The 16,598-nt window shown below is 40.4% G+C and overlaps 1 protein-coding gene across 6 annotated transcripts in view; it reads right to left on the bottom strand.

Annotated features, from left to right (window-relative positions):
• RCBTB2 (RCC1 and BTB domain containing protein 2) overlaps nt 1-16,598 on the bottom strand; it is a 55,695-nt gene that overhangs the window by 12,065 nt on the left and 27,032 nt on the right. For 2 of the 6 annotated variants that reach the window (XM_045978067.1, XM_045978066.1), the window contains exons 3-10: nt 15,479-15,544; nt 9,630-9,785; nt 9,274-9,424; nt 6,872-7,038; nt 6,200-6,358; nt 5,955-6,062; nt 4,782-4,924; nt 1,430-1,495 (exon numbers count right to left, since the gene is read on the bottom strand). In XM_045978067.1, the coding sequence (XP_045834023.1) occupies nt 1,430-1,495; nt 4,782-4,924; nt 5,955-6,062; nt 6,200-6,358; nt 6,872-7,038; nt 9,274-9,424; nt 9,630-9,785; nt 15,479-15,520 (992 nt within the window). In that variant the 5' untranslated portion in view covers nt 15,521-15,544. Of the gene's footprint in view, nt 1-1,429; nt 1,496-4,781; nt 4,925-5,954; nt 6,063-6,199; nt 6,359-6,871; nt 7,039-9,273; nt 9,425-9,629; nt 9,786-13,507; nt 13,597-15,478; nt 15,545-16,598 lie in introns of those variants that run through there. The other 4 variants (XM_045978070.1, XM_045978069.1, XM_045978071.1 and 1 more) reach the window with 3 other exon arrangements.

Below are 16,598 nucleotides of genomic sequence, written 5' to 3'. Positions count from 1 at the left end.
CTCTCTAAGTGTGTTTCTCTCCCTAATATGGTATCTTACTAAGCAATTTACAGGTCATTTTATTGACTAATTGGGAAAGACTCAACAACACAGAGTGACTGAAGAGTGGGAAAGACCCCATTGACAGGCTAGCAATGGAAGGATGGAGACATCCCTCTACCGCTTGTTTTAATTGGATGTTTTCCAACTAAGGACGGAAGATGGTCATCATATAAGCTGGAGATGGCTCGCCTCCAAAGGCTGAAGTATATTGTTTTCATGTGTGGCCCAAGCAATTTTACTCATTTATTCAAGGGCAGCTCTCAGCTCTTGAAGACAGGAGTACTAGAACCGAGGCTACGATGTGCCACAGATAAGAGCCTAGGCACTGGAGTCAAACAGACCTAGGGACGCATCCTAGCTCCACCACTAGGCCATGTGACTGTGGGAACGCTCCTAAGCCTCTAGGAGACTCAAGTTTCATCACACTGCAAGGCTAGTACGTGAGAATTAAATGATAAAATGTCAAACACCAAGCACAGTGTACAAATAGTAGCTAACGGTAGAAGTTTCTTTACAGAATTACTACCAAGCGTTCTCAGTGGCGAAGTCTCCCTCATACAGAGACTACACATTTCCAATGATCAATTCAGATAGTGAGACCGTTCCTACCTGCATGTTTAAGTCAGTGAATGGGCCCAAACCTCTATTGTGCGCTTTACTAAAAACATTCCTTGCCGGCACAGGGAAAATGGCCAATCCTGCTTGGCTTCTCTTTTCAACAAATAAGGAAAAAAGGGGAATGAAATAGAATAAATACATTTATTCAAAAAAAGGGCCCCTACTATTACCATCTACCCTCACATGGTACACCAAACGTGAGGACAGCAACACACTTCATTTTACACGGCTTGAAGCAGATGGGCAGGGGGTCAGACAGCAGCCGGTGGAGCCAAGTCACTTTGACACTTATCATCTATTCTTTTGTCTTAAAAAAAAAAAAAAGCGAGGGGAGCAGAAGATAAGGTAGCATTCATTTCACAGCCTTGTGGTGAAGAGTAAATGAAATCAGCTACCCAGCATAGGGCACATGCAGAACCATTCTCTTCTGGTGACTCAAGTGTTTACAGTGGCTGCAGGAACTCTCGGAGACCACCTAAAATCTCTTTCCCCTGATAATGTTCTATGAAAAATGTAACTGATGGAAACACAACACTGTTTTTCCACCCAACCTCAGAAAACCAAAATAATTTAATTCCTACATTCTCTTCTGAAATTTCCTTATGAGCCTCCACAGAAAAGGAGTAAGGAGTCTTTTCTTTGCCACACTTGGTGGCACAGCTTTGCCACAGCTTGGTGGAGAGAGGGTGGGACAGACATGGCAAAGGGGTCGGGATACGGGAGGCTGCGGAGCGCTGGCCTTCCCTAAGCAGGGCCTCAGGATGTTTACCTGGAACACCTAGCAGCACCCGGGAAGTCAGGGGTGGGGCACGGGCGTGGCTGACGGCAGCAGCTGCTACAGGAACAAGAGCGGAGAAAGTTTAGAGGGAACCATCAGGTCTAAGCGTGGGACCCAACCCACTGCCAAGGCACCCTGCTGTGGCCGAAGGTGATCAGTTCTTAAATCTGATTCACACCAAGAAGCAAATTCTGAAGCTCAGATTTTCCAGTGTAATATGCAACAGACGGTGACTGAACCGAGCTAACCTTCCCTGGCAGGATGTCTGGCATATTTCACACTTGAGTTTGCAGCCATGTGTACTGAAAAGAAGGTATTACACGTTCCTAATAAATGAGGTTCGTGTCCCCTCCACAGAATGATTCCCAACAACCGCAGCTTAATGGCTGTGGCACTAGAAATGAAAACGCAGGGAGTGAGGAAGAATGTAAAACAGAAAACAGTGAGGAGAGAAAAAAGGTAATTTGTGAGTGAGAAGAAGAGTGGAGAACAAAGAATGATAATAAAGGGTCCAGAGCAGTGACTCCCAAGCCTGGCTTTGTGAGACACCAACATATTACCAATTGTCACAAGGTGTCACAAAAATTCACGAAAACGCAAGGCAAACTTAGCTTTAAATCAATTTAACTTCAAATATGCTTTTATGAAACTTCAGGAACAAAGACAAATGCTGGTAAATCAAAGTACTGAGACTTCAGAAAGATTGGGAATGACTAGATTAGAGAGAAGAGAATCACTTTAGTCATTAAAATTACTTTTACGTGAACATAATTTGCTAACAAATGTTATTAGCATTCTTCATCAGAAGTAGACCTCTGTGGGAACATTTTTAAAAGGTTTTTTCCTTGGGTTGTCATTTGAGCAAAGGATCTAGTGTAGACAGATTTTCACTTTCCACTTCTGTGCACAGGTAACTGGGACCTGAAGATCCACCCCACCCTAAATTTAATCCTTTTGTTTCTCATCAGTCAAAGTTCCCTGAAATGGGCAAGAGTCAGAAGTGAGTTCTTGAGAGATCAGTCATAACATATCTGTGTAAGTTTCAGTTGCTGAAAAGGGTGGGTGCGTGCAAAACAAGTCCCAGCAGAATTACAAATTCCTCCCTCGCAATATTCATGTGGTGGAGAGCCTGCAAACTCAGGGCTGACCACAGCGAATTCAGGCATGGAAAGAGAAAGGCAGGACTATCTCTTTCAAGTGTTCGTCCATGATATTTATTTATTTATTAATTTAAAGATTCTATTTATTTATTTATTTATTTATTTGACAGCGATCACAAGTAGGCAGAGAGAAAGGCAGAGAGAGAGGGGTAGGCAGGAGCAGAGAGCCCGAAGCGGGGCTTGATCCCAGGACCCTGAGATCATGATCTGAGCTGAAGGCAGAGGCTTTAACCTACTGAGCCACCCAGGCGCCCGTCATCCATGATATTACAGCCAAAATAATGATTATGTGGACAACAGCGAGCAGTCAACTGTTTGGCTATTTCCACTTTTTTTTTTACATTTATAATTCAAAATCTGAAAAAAGTTTAAAAGATTTCTTTTTTAATTGGAGTTTTTAAAAACAGACAAAAAAGCAATACTCTCAGGTACTAGGTACGGAGCTGGCACTCCGTAACTCCCATGCCCTGCTTTTCTACCTCTCCTGCCTTCTCCACCAAGCTGTCCTATAATCCATCTGGCCCAGCGGGACTAGAATCAGAAGACCTGACGCTCAGACTGGGGCGATCGGGGACCAGCAACGCGACATGGGGCAAGTTGCTGGCGGGCACACAGCAGTGGACTTGTCAAGTCCAGAGGGAGAAAATGCAACTAGCATGGCTGTGTGCACGGACGTAAGTCTACCGGTTCCTGACCTCCAGTCCCCCTCCTTCTCCCCAGTTCTTAAGAGGTCCAGGGTCTTATTCTAAGATTTTGGGGAAAGAAACCAAGAACAGATCTTTAAAAAAAAAAAAAAAAAAACACAACCTATTTGACACAGGTTAAACAAAATTAGCCAAGCTTATAACAACTGAAAATCAAGGAGGCTGAAAAATGACAATCTCTGGTTCTTCCCATTCATTGTTAAATATTCCAACAGGAAAATATAAAAGAACTAGACACAAATGAAAGATCATCTCTGTGTCCATATTTTTACTTTAGAATCAGATGTAACCAAAATTAATATTCACTATAAAAAAGGAAATAGCAGTATTAATTTCTACAATGATTGCAGCCCTGGTTTACCAAAAACACCAATGAGATATTTTTGTTCCATTGTAGTGTGTCAAAAGATGCAGAATGAAAAAGCAGTGAGATAGCCATGTTTGAGGCACTCAAAAGGCTTTCAGCAATAGTAGGATAACGTGGGGAAAAATTCTGGATTTGCTAACTACTTAACACAACCTTGCAAACAAGTGGGCAAAACTAAGTCTCAATTTTCTAACCATTTTACACTTCCTCACAATGATAGCTTGAGAGCTAAAAGAATGAAACAGCCCTATCCTTTCAATTGGCACATTTATTTATTTATTTATTTTTTAAGATTTTATTTATTTGACAGAGAGAGAGAGATCACAAGTAGGCAGAGAAGCAGGCAGAGAGGGAGGGGGAAGCAGGGTCCCCGCTGAGCAGAGCGCCCGACGCGGGGCTTGATTCCAGGACCCTGAGATCATGACCCAAGCCGAAGGCAGAGGCTTAACCCTCTGAGCCACCCAGGCGCAGCAATCAACTGGCACATTTATAAGTAGCGGAGTAAATAGCTTGGTACCCTATCCCATTTGAGGTACTTTGGTTTTCCTAAGCCACAGAAGATTGACATCAAACATTATTTAACTTCCTCTTAAGAATACAAAACAGAAAACAATAAGGAGGAAAAGGTAATTTGTGAGGGAGCAGAATAAAGTGGGACAGCCATTGCAGGGTTAGTCCTTGTCATTAGTGTAGAGCAGCTGAAATACAGGTAAGTACAATGTCTAACGTGCAAACTCTCCAACAGTTCAAAAGCCAATTTTATTTTACTTTTTTATTTTTAAAAGATTTATTTATTTGAGAGAGAGAGAGCACAAGTGTGGGGAGTGCCAGAGGGAGAGAGACTCCCCAAGCAGACTCCCCACTAAGCATGGAGCCCGATGAGGGGCGTGATCCCAGGACCCTGAGACAGTGACCCAAGCCTTAAACAAGAGTCCGCTGCTCAACCAACTAGCCACTTACACACCCCCAAAAGCCAATTTTAAAAAGGAATGAACGCTCTCATGAAAGAATCTTCTAATATTAGCAGCAAGTTCCCCATAATTCTATATCATGTCTATGTTCTGTTTTATCGCTAAAGAACACGCATGTTATTTTGAAAATGCATATATTACCTGTCCTTTTCCACAACGACAGGTGCAGGATAGGACTGGTTACTTTTATTGCCAGTGCCCAACTGGCCATAAGAATTTGCACCCCAAGCATACACTTGGCCTTCATCTGTTAACACTAAAGTATGTGCATAGCCACAGGCCACCTGGAAAGAGAAAAACCAAATCCACTTAGGCCTGCAAATATGCTTTCACAAGATAAGTTAAGAATCAAAGATGCAAAAAAAAAAAAAAAAAAAAAAAGAAGAAGAAGAAGAAGCAGCCTGCTCAGAGAGGCAAAACAGTAAGGTAACCGGTACTTGCCCAGAACCAGGTTAGCCTGTGTGTCGCCAAAACTGCAGTAAGTTCAACACGAGTCCTATGGCGACATGAGTCTGCTTTGTTCAGCTTTACTATGGCGTTCATTATGCTCACAGAGATCAAGGTGTATGAAGTGAATACGGAACACATTTTTACTTTTTAAGAATTTTTCCCTTTTTTATTGTAAAGGTAAAAATGATGTGGAAAAAATAAAGAAAAGTATAAATATGAAAGTAATCTCAAAATCAGGATTATTTTTCTACTTCTATACAGAATAGGGATATGTACCATGCCTCCATGCATCATATCTATATCTTTATTTCTATTGACATCACATAACACTGTCTCCATATCATTAAAAACCCTTCGTAAACATCATTCCCATTCATACAGATTTAGTATAATTTACTTAACCATTAATATATTATTTGACTAGATTATGCTATATCTATTATTTATTTATTGAATTTAACATTTTTTTCCTTTTTCTTTCTCTTTCCTTCTTTTTTTAAAAATCTTTTCCACTAATTCCAGAAGTGTCTTTCTTTTTGCTTCCTTAAGATAATACCCTAGGAATAAAATTATAGAACAAAGGGTATAAATATTTTCAAGGCTCTCGATATATACTGCCAAAGTTTCCTTGGAAAACATCGTAACAATTTATGTTCCAACAGCTACATGGGAGACTGGCCTAGAAACATAAATTTTCTGACGAACATCTATAACTTAAGTCAGGGAAATAGAGCTTTAGCCTTTACTTCAATGAAGAAAAACATCAAGCAGCTAAACTCTTCATCTGCCAAGAAAACTGTGTCCATTGGCATCTTTGCCACTCAAGACTGAAAACAGGCGCACATAAACGAGCGGCGGACATACCCGCTGGACACGAATGCCTTGCAGAGCTGCTATCCTACAGGGAGTTGGCTGGTTGCCGCTACTGCCAAGTCCAAGCTGCCCGTTTCCATTGTAACCCCAGACATAGACCTGAGGGAAAACCAGAGACTCAATGCCCATGAAAAACAGAAGCAAGCAAGCACTCTGTTGAGAAACGTGTCATGTCGGTATGACAGCAATAAGACAACTGGGTTTTTTTTAAACAACATACGAAACCACTTTCTTACCTCCCCCGTGTTCACCACTGCCATTGAACACATCTGCCCACATGCTATGTTCACAACTACTTTATTCTGCAGGCAGCCCGTGACTCTTCGAGGGATCGGCTGATTGGCTGTTGATCCAGATCCTACCTGCCCGGAGTTGTTATAACCCCAGGCAAATACCTGGGAATTGAAAAATGAAACATGCTAATTCATTAAGTGTCTCAACTGGGTCTCCTCTTGGCTCTCAAATTCTCTGCTCACACCACAGGTAGAGAATTTTTATAAAATTCATTCTTACAAAATACGTTACTTCATAAAATTAGGTTATTGGTAGTATCTATGCAAATAGCAATAATTATTCTCAGATATCACATAATATTATTAAAATATCTACTTTACCTTAACCATATTTTCCAGCATTGTGGGATTTTTTCCTCTTGCAGATAAAACCCTTGAGCAGAGTAATACAGAAGGAACATCAAAGCCTTTTAAATTTTGTAGTTATAGAATTCCCTACTACATAAAGGTACACTTCGTGATATAACCACCAGGACTATGAATTGCTAATAAGAATAAGGCTGAATTTGAGGAAGATGGTTATTTTAATTAAATGATCACATTTCTAAGACTGCTATAATAATCTATATAATCTTGTTGAAAAAAATCAATGAGATTTTTGCTAACTAGTCTCACCTCTCCGTCAGATGTTAGCACCAAAGAATGGTAAGACCCACAGGCAACTTCGGTGACTTGCTTGTTTGACAAATTAGTAGAAATATGACAGGGCACTAAACCATGATTAGTTGTCCCATTGCCCAGCTGGCTATAAGCATTATGACCCCAGGTAAAGACTTCTCCTTCTGAAAATAAAAAGAAATACAACCAGCTTTCAAAACATCTACTTTATTATATGAACATACATATTGCAAACACCTCCATGAATGAAAACTAAAAATTCATGTGCAAAAGCACCAAACTCATTCTATAAAAGATAACATTTGGAAAATATAAACTATATTCTATCTCAAAGCAGCAAGATGAAATTTAAATGGATGCAATTATAATAGCTGGAAGATAGGTTTTTTAATAAATGGCAGAGAAATGCTATAAGAGTAAGAGGAAGAAACATTAGATTGAAAGTCGAAGGATAACGGGAAGATCATTTAACTTCTCTGGGCCTATATTCTTATCTATAAAATGATCAAGTTAATTTTAAAATTGTTGTTATTATATTATTTATTATGTAGTATAATACATATTCAGAAAAGTTCATAAAATATATATGCAGCTTTATAAATAATTATAAAACACACACCCATATACTACCACTCAGGTCAAAAAATACAACCTGATGCTCACTCCAAAAGTTCCCGATATATAATCTTGAATAAGAGAATTCATTTTTCCTGTTCTTGGACTTTAAATAAATGGAGTCATACAGTATATACTCCTTTTGTCTGTATTTTCTACCATATTATCTCTTTGTGCTACATTCTAGATAATTTCTTCTAATCTTCCAGTTTATTTTCTTTTGCTATGTCCAAACTGCTATAAAACTTGCCCACTGACTTTTTCATTTTGATAATTGTATTGTTTATTTGGTTCTTTTTCAAATCTTCTTTGATCTCTGCAGGTATCTTCAAGATCACTTTGTACTTTCTCAAACAATAAATAAATATATATAGTAATAAATATAGCCATATTGTAACTGGTATCTGACAGTTCTCATATCTGATAATCTGATACTAAGTGGTCAGTTGGTCAGTTTTTGCTGTTTTTTTTTTTTTTTTTGCTGGTTCTTATTCATGGTGTCTTATTTCCTTGTGTACCTGATTATCTTTGACTATGTGCTGCTAATTGCCATTGAACACTCATTTTTCAATGGCATTATAATTCCTCAGGCCTAGGATGAAGTGAAAGTACCTTCTTGCAGAAAGGACCTACACTAACTTCTGTTCAGTGCCACTAAGCACTTAAAGGTACTTCTTTGATAAATCCAAGGCTTGAGATTTCTTGGACAGCCCAGTCTGATGTGAACTGGAATACAAATCCATGACTACAACCCTTCAGGGAGGGGTTTACTTTCTTTTCTTTTTTTTCCTCCTTTTTTGCTCACAGCCAAGGGTTTTTCTTTTCAGTGCCTTAGAAATGGGAGAGCTAGCCCATCCTTTTCCCTAGATTGTAGTCCTTTGTGGGCCTCGCATAACCTGTTAGATCCCTTCTACCTCGTGAGGACATCAAACCAGAACTCCATTTATGTGGAGAGGCAGATACCCTTAAGGCAAAACTAGCTTTAAGTTCCCCTTTAACCTTAGTTCACACTTTCTCTTAAATATGATCCAATAATTTCTCTCTGCCTTGTCAGTGCTTTAATGCCTCTATGAAAAAAATTTTAATATATTATTAGAAATTTTAGTTGTTTGCAGTGAAGAGGTGGTCCAAAAAAAAACTAGCCTATTACTGGCAACCAAAATTCCCTAAAATTTATGTGAAATTAGTTTACAAAAGTGTTTATAAACTTTATTTTCAGTTCAAAGAATACTAATAAAATGAATACTCAGCTTAAGAAAAATGCTAAAGTATGATTTAATTATAATGTCCTATTAGTGTGAATTCATGAAACAGCCATGAGACTATTTAATTCCTTATACTACTACTATCAAATATAGTCATGAGTCACTGTTGATGGTCAGAATCTCAGAGTGCTAGAAGTTAGAGGGCATCTTGGAATTTAGCTCTAGTGTCTTAATTAGTAGATCAGGGATCTCAAGTTCAGACAGTTCAGAGTGAATTCAGCATTTTACTGCAATAATAGTTCAACTTTTAAAGTATAAATAAAAGGGGTTTACTAGGCTTACAGCACTGTCACTCTCACATCAAAAATGCCAATAGTTGCCAGATTCCCTCTGCTCTACTATCTTACTCTGATATTCAGGTATGTTCATATTTCATGTTACCCAAGGTAACGTTCACAGGGCAGAGCCAGAAACTCCTACCCAATCAAAAAGTATGTTCTCGATTTAAGGGGTGGTCCTAAGTCTTGTTTACCAATAAAAAAGTCAGTAGCTAAAATTCTACAGTGTGTCCCAAGTTACCTGTTGTTGCAAGGACAATATGGGGGCCACTCCCATAGCTGAGGCAGGCTATTTTTTTGCCATTTAAAGACTCCAGTCTCCGAGGTTCGATGGTACTCTGGACATCACCTAATCCCAAACAGCCACAGCAGTTTGTGCCAAGCACAAAAATCTGAGGGGAAAACCACTGTTAGTTCAAGCACTTCTATTTCTGACAAACCCATTATTATTGCTTCATTGTATAACATTATATAATAAGTAAGAATCCACCCTCCATGCCTTTTTTAAAACCTAATTCCTTAGTCCCCCCCTCCCCAAGATCTTCAACTTAGCAAACCCATTACTGTAAGTGTCTGAATTTCTTTTTCAAAATTTACCTCATCATTTACTGTAGTATATAAAACTTCATTGCCAGCACTGCCAAAGACACAGGCCTGACGAATTAACTGCAGTTCTTCCTCAGAACAAAGGGAGAAAATTGGCCACTTTCCCACATCTAACATCTTCAAAGATGACAGAGTAGCCTGTACTGGCTGAAAAGGAAAAAATTAAAAATAAATAAAAAATAAATAAAATTTTAAAACATATGTGTGTATACACACACACACACACAAACACACACACACTCTAAGACTATTAATTAAAAAATACTTTTTTTCCCTTCCCCTTTGAGTTCTGTGGAAGTCAGCACCGGCTCAAGGAGGGCTCGTTCTTTCTAGTTTTGAGAGGCCCCTCACAGCTACGGGAACTGTCATGAGAAGCCCACTGCTTCAGTCCTGCTCTCAAAGCAACCAAGAGCCAGTGACCCCGGCTAGGACCAGATCTCACCTACTAATTTTCCTCAGGGCCACAAGAACCATCCAAGGCTGACTTCTGTACTTTCAGTGCTATGTCTTAAATGTAGCTCTGGAAACTAGGCTGGTTGGAAAGGCAGGAAAGGCAGAAAAAACTGAGAGGGCACGGGGATTTCATCAGGCACCTAAGTCTTGACAAATGCGCTCTTGGAAAAGAACGATGCTGAAGGTGACACCAAGGAACCAGTCCAGAAGTTTCGGTTCTTGGGTCCATTCTGACTGTCAGTCAAGCAGTTAGTGGCTTCCCTCATCCATCCACCTCCCCACCCCCTCAGGTTTGGGGATTGCTAGGAATATACACCCACAAAGAATGTATTTGTTTGCTAGGGCTGCCACAGCAAAGTACCACAAGCTGAGAAAAGAAATTTATTTTCTCACAGTTCTGGAGGCTAGAAGTTCAAAGTCAAGGTATCTGCTAGTTTGGTTCCTCCTGAGAGCTGTGAGGGAAGGACCTAGGCCTCTCTCCTTGGCTTGTGATGGCCATCTTCTCCCTGTGTCTTCATATCTTTGCTGCATGCACGTCCATCTCTTGGCCCAAACTGTCCCTTTTCATAAGGGCACATCTGTAATGACCCCATTTGCAAATAAGGTCACCTTTTGGGGTCCTGGGGTGTCTGAGTACATTTATGTTGCTCTAACAGCATGCCACACAGGGTGGTTTATGAACAGCAAAAATTTACTTCTCATAGTTCTGCAGACTGGGAATTTCAAGATCAAAGCACCAATATGCTCATATTCTGATGAAGGCCCCCTTCCCGCTTCATAGTCACTGCCTTCTCACAATGTCCTCCTCATGGGATGGAAGGGGCAGGGATCTCTTTGGAGACCCTTTTATAAAGCACTGATCCCATTCATGAGGCTTCCACCTTCATAACTTAATCACGTCCCTAAGTCCCACCTTCTAATAACCCCCACCTTTGGGGGTTGGGTTTCAACATAGAAACTGGGGTTGGTGAGGGGGGAAACAAACCCATAAAAGCATACGTTAAGATCATAAGCTCCTGTGCTCTCATAAGAGCATACTATGTGGACACTGTAAAGCTGTTTTAAAGAGAACTTTTTTTTTTTAAAGATTTTACTTATTTATTTGACAGACGGAGATCACAAGTAGGCAGAGAGGCAGGCAGAGAGAGAGGAGGAAGCAGGCTCCCCGCTGAGCGGAGAGCCCGATGCGGGGCTCGATCCCAGGACCCTGAGATCATGACCTGAGCCGAAGGCAGAGGCTTTAACCCACTGAGCCACCCAGGCGCCCCTTAAAGAGAACTTTTATTTATTTGCTCTACTGGAAACATTTTTACGTATGTGCTTTCCAGCTTTCAAAACTTTGAGGATTACAATAAGGTGCATAAACAGCCATTGTGACTTTCAAATGGCATGTCACCGTACTCCTGCTGAATTTAAAGGAGCAAAGGATTTTCTGAGGCCTGTCTTTCCCATCAGCTATTAAGTCAACCTTACCAGGAAAGAATTCTGGTAGAAAGCTGATTGGACTAGCTACTTATTTTCTGCAGATATGAAAGCATATTTGTCCCACCCACTTTAGGAGTCAGGAGAGTGTATGCGTGTGTGTACACACACACACACACACACACACACATTATGATGACTTGGCTCACAAGATGGTGGAGACTCAGAAGTCCCATGATCTCCATCTGCAAGCTGGAGACCCAGGAGGGCTGGTAGCATAATTTAATGAACCCGAAAGCCTGAGAACCAGGGGAGACAGTGATGTCTATCCCAGTCTGAGGGCAGGAAAAGATGAAGTGAAATGACCCCTATCAATCAGTGAAACAGGGAAAAAAAGGGATGAATGCCTCCTTCCTCTCTTTTGTTCTATTTAGTTCCTTAGCACCGTGAATAATACCCACCCACACCGGGGAGGGCAAACCATTTACTGAGTTCCCCAATTCAGAAACTCTTCTTGTCTAGAAACACTCACACACACATACACACACACCCAGAAGCAGCCTTTAATCTGGCACCAGTGGCCCACTCAAGCTGACACCACATATGAAGCAACACACCATGCACAGGAGCCCACGTGGTCACAGAGGCAGAGACTGGAGCAATCACCTCCAGGTCCAGGAACCCCCAAGGACTGACAGAAACCTCCAGAAGCTGGGACGAAGAAAGGAAGGCTTCTTCCCCAGAGCCTTCAAGAAGTATGGCCCTGCTGACCCCTTAATTTCAGACTTTTAGTCTCCAGAACTATAAAAGAATAAATGTCTATGGCTTTAAGCCACCCAGTTTGTGGTTAAGGCAGCCCTAAGAAAGAATACAGAGGGTAGGCAGCCTGTAACTGTAAACAGCATCTTCCTGAGTTAATGGCAGCGCCTGAAGCAGGATGAGCTCCCCTGATGCCAAAGCCAGATGCTGCCCTCAGCATGCCACTCAAGCTCTAAGACCCTGTCTGGAGAATGAAGTCCTTGGTTATCTTTTGGGCAGCACCCAAGGCCACTATAGAGCTAAGGGCAGAATCTCTCCTTATGTTAGCTTTTAGTCCAATCTACCATAAATCACCTACCTCCTTATATCACGAAGGAATCTTATCTTCTCTGGGGTCTGCATTTTAATTTTTTTCCTATTTAAGTCTCTCACTTTCAAAAAGAACAATGTTTGGGATGTGGCATCAAATATTTATAGATGAACTAGTGTGCTAGTTAAAAGAATTCTTACATATTATTTCTAATCACAAATACAGGGCATAGATATCGCCATCCTCATTTTAAATACAAGGAAACTGAGGCAAAGGAAGACTAAGAAATCTTCCAAGATCACTTGCTTCTAAAGACTGCTTTCCATATAGCACATTTGCAGAGAAAAAAGTTCACATATAAAGTCATACCACTGGAAGATCTAGCTTACAACTGCAAGGCTTTGGCTGTTCTCATCCAGTCCTTAACGAACAGGGCAAGAATACACACTGTGGGCTACCTTCCATGAACAGGGCAGACAGCAATATACAAAGAGAAAATAAGCATTCCCACCTCATTTTCTCCTTTCAAGCAGATCTTTGGATTTCAACCTGCCCTGCTACAAAAATCCAGTGGTTTTCTTAGATGCCTAGAATCAGGTGGTAAATCCAACAAGCTCCTAAAACACCTGTCTACAGACCATTGGTTCTGAACTTTCTTCCTGACTCACTTGTACCAAACCTCTAGTACCCACCCCATGACTCTACTAACCACTGGGATCCTAGGGCGTGCGCGCATGCGTGCGTGCGTGCGTGTGGAAGTGTTACCTGCAGTCATACATCCGTTAAAGGTTGCCACAAGTCAAAAGAACATCAGGTGTGACAGTATCACTGAACATGTATTAAGGGCCAGATACGAAAGGTAGAAAAATGAAACACAATCGCTCCCTTCAAGGAGCTCACAATTTAACAGAAAACGAATACTTACAATATAACCTGGGTACAATGGAGGTGTGAATACACTGCTTTTAAATGTCTGTCAGAAGGCTGGCTCTGGGAGGTGAATCATCAAAAAAAAATTTGCTTTCTAAGTCTTGTGGGGGAGTTATTTCTTGGAGGAACTTATGACTTAATTTGTGAAAGGCATACACTTCCACGTTTCAGAGGTAAATACTTCCTATCCATCTCAAGGAATTGCAGCACCTGTGTTCTCAGAAGAAAAATACTTCTCGACAACACACTCATGAGTGTACATAGCTGTACATGTTACATGTATTGCAAACATGGACATATACTGCATGTATGTGGAGACTCTGTATATGTAACAAGAGTGGAGGTAACACAGGATTCACACAGCTCCCAGGGGAGAAACAGCCAGCCTGCACGACAACAGCCATCTCTGCAGAAGGCACCCAACCACCTCTGTGCCCAACTGGTAAGTAAGGGACCCGCTGAGCCAGAGTCAAGGGCAAGCAACAAAAAAATCTGCATGGGGGAAAAGCACTACCAGGGAGTGAGAGCTTAACAGTGCACACAGTAAGTCATCAAGACCATGTCCCTAGAATTCAGTCCTCATTTGGCCCAGGTAACCCTCCTTCCTGCACATACTACTACTACAGGCAGGAACTATTCCCTGGCCAGCTTTCCTTTACTTTCCTTTACATCCAGCCTCTCTCCCCCATCTTTCACTGGCCTCTGTTTGAGAATTGCAAAGTGGCAAAATTTTAATATTAGCTCAAGGAAAATATAATTAGGGAAACACAGCTCTATAAAATTAGAGACCAAGATGCATTTTATTACTCCTTTGAGTGTGGGCTACCTACAGAATTCTGCTTCTCCACCCAAACGAAGAACTGAACAGATTATGATACTTCACTCAACTCTAAGACAACTAAACTACATTTAAAATACAGCACCTAGAAACAGAACCAAAATTACCTGTTGAGCACGACTAACAAAAAAGTTATTTTAAAAAACCCACGAATAACTTGCCTTTGGAGAACTTTCTGGCAATACAACACTTTATATGTAATAGTCACTTCATCGCTAATTCTGTTACTCTCTTATTTTACAAAATCTGTTCTTCCTGGGAAAAATTAGGAATTTTTCTACTAACATTTAAAAGATTCTCAAGTTCTATGCATTACTTTGTAAGCTAATTTTCTATTTTGCTTTAAGAGCTCACAAACGAACACTTCAAGTCAGCACACAGTAATGCTATGGTTTGGTTTTAGAAGTTTTGCCATCTTTGTAAACTATGCTGGCTTTTTATGATTATTTACATCTTTCATTGTGTTTTGACCATATAATTATTTACATCTTTTATTGTGTTTTGACCATACTTTATTTAAAAACAGCAGAAAACAGAAAAATGAAAAATAGTGGCATTTAGTATCAAGCTGCTAACAGTAAAGAACAGATTTTGTGTCAATTTAATAAAATGAACACAAGACAGAAATCAACGTGCACGCTGAAAGATGTGAAATTTTAACATGAGTTCCTGTGTATGAGTTGCATACACAGGAGTTAAGCTGGTTCACTGTAATGTTGAGCTGTGAAGGAGAAGGAATAAGTCAAAGAATATCTATGGTGAATTAAGACTATGTCATCTAAGATTAGGTATTTTATAATTTTGTTAAGTCTCAGGCAATGAAGTAAACATTATTCAACTCAGATCCTTTTGCAGGACAGTGTTATCTGTGAAAGCTCCAAGAGCACCATTTCTGGGAACCCTGCTCTACCCCTCAGCTAATCCCCACAGCTTTCTGCCGGCCCCTGTAGCATGCTATATACCCACGATTATTATCTGTTTGCATCTGAGCCACTATACTGTGAGCCCCTCAAATGACAGATGCTATCTCCCTCATTTTCCTGTTGGGTGACCAGTAGATGTTTGATACATGGTTCATGCAACAGAAAATACACATGCCAAAGGCATGTTTGTATGTTTTTTTCTAACCTTGCCACTTTCTCCATAGGAAAGGGAAAGCTCTTCTTCCATATGGACTCAGTCCTGTGCAGTCCCCTAAGGAAAAAGTATGTGGTAAAATCAGGATCCCGTATGTCAGATGAAACTAGGCAGGTTAAAATGATTTCACTTCCAATTAACAGAGAAAATAAGCTAAGCTCAAATATGGTGAAGGGACGATAAGAGAATTAAGGTTTAGGCATGAGCGTTAATAGCTAAAGGTGTTTTAACTGTTCTGGAACTATCATATGGTCTCTTATGGGAATCCTCCTGCAGAGGTCTGGAAAAGTAATCCCAGGATAAATGAAGATTCTTAAATCTATAAGGAAATAAGTAGAAAATTTTCTTTTTACAGTTGACCTACTACAGATAAGAAAAAATAACTTTTAGACCTTGGTCAAATTTCCTCTGGGATTGGAAAGTTCCAAATCACTGTGACGAGCAGACTTATCAGTTCTCAGCTCTGCTGAAGAGTATATGATTTGTTAAACTGAGGGGGGTGGGAAGAGGAATGAATGAAAAAATGAAAGGATGAAGAATGAATAGAGCTTTGTTTATCCTAGACCTTAACAACAAATCTGCAACAATAGCCATCAACTTTGTAGCAGCAGCACTCAATGTTCTTGCCTTGATGAATCATCTCTATGAAGATTACTTTCTACCACCTAAGAGTAACCATAGAAGAAGCTCTACCAAAAGAGCTACAGCATGGGCTCTCTCTTTGCTCAAAGGATTCCCTTTAATATTTCTTGCAGGGCAGGTCTGGACTGTGATTCAATCATTACATAGTTGACTATCTCATTCCTAAAAATAAATGTAAATAAATATTCTCTCTCCTCCCAAAAGCAATTGAATGAAATTTTATTTAATAATTTTGATATTCTTAGGGCACCTGGGTGGTTCACTGGGTTAAAGCCTCTGCCTTGGGTTCAGGTCATGATCTCAGGGTCCTTGGATCGAGCCCCACTCTCTCTCGGGCTCTCTGCTCAGCGGGGAGCCTGCTCCCCTTCTCTCTTTCTCTCTCTCTCTCTCTCTGCCTGCCTCTTTGCCTACTTGTGATCACTCTCAAATAAATAAATAAAATCTTTAAAATAATAATAATGATTTTGAT

This window comes from Meles meles, chromosome 14 (genome assembly GCF_922984935.1).
Source record: "Meles meles chromosome 14, mMelMel3.1 paternal haplotype, whole genome shotgun sequence".
Lineage (NCBI taxonomy): Eukaryota > Metazoa > Chordata > Mammalia > Carnivora > Mustelidae > Meles > Meles meles.
This window is presented reverse-complemented; position numbering and strand designations above follow the sequence as displayed.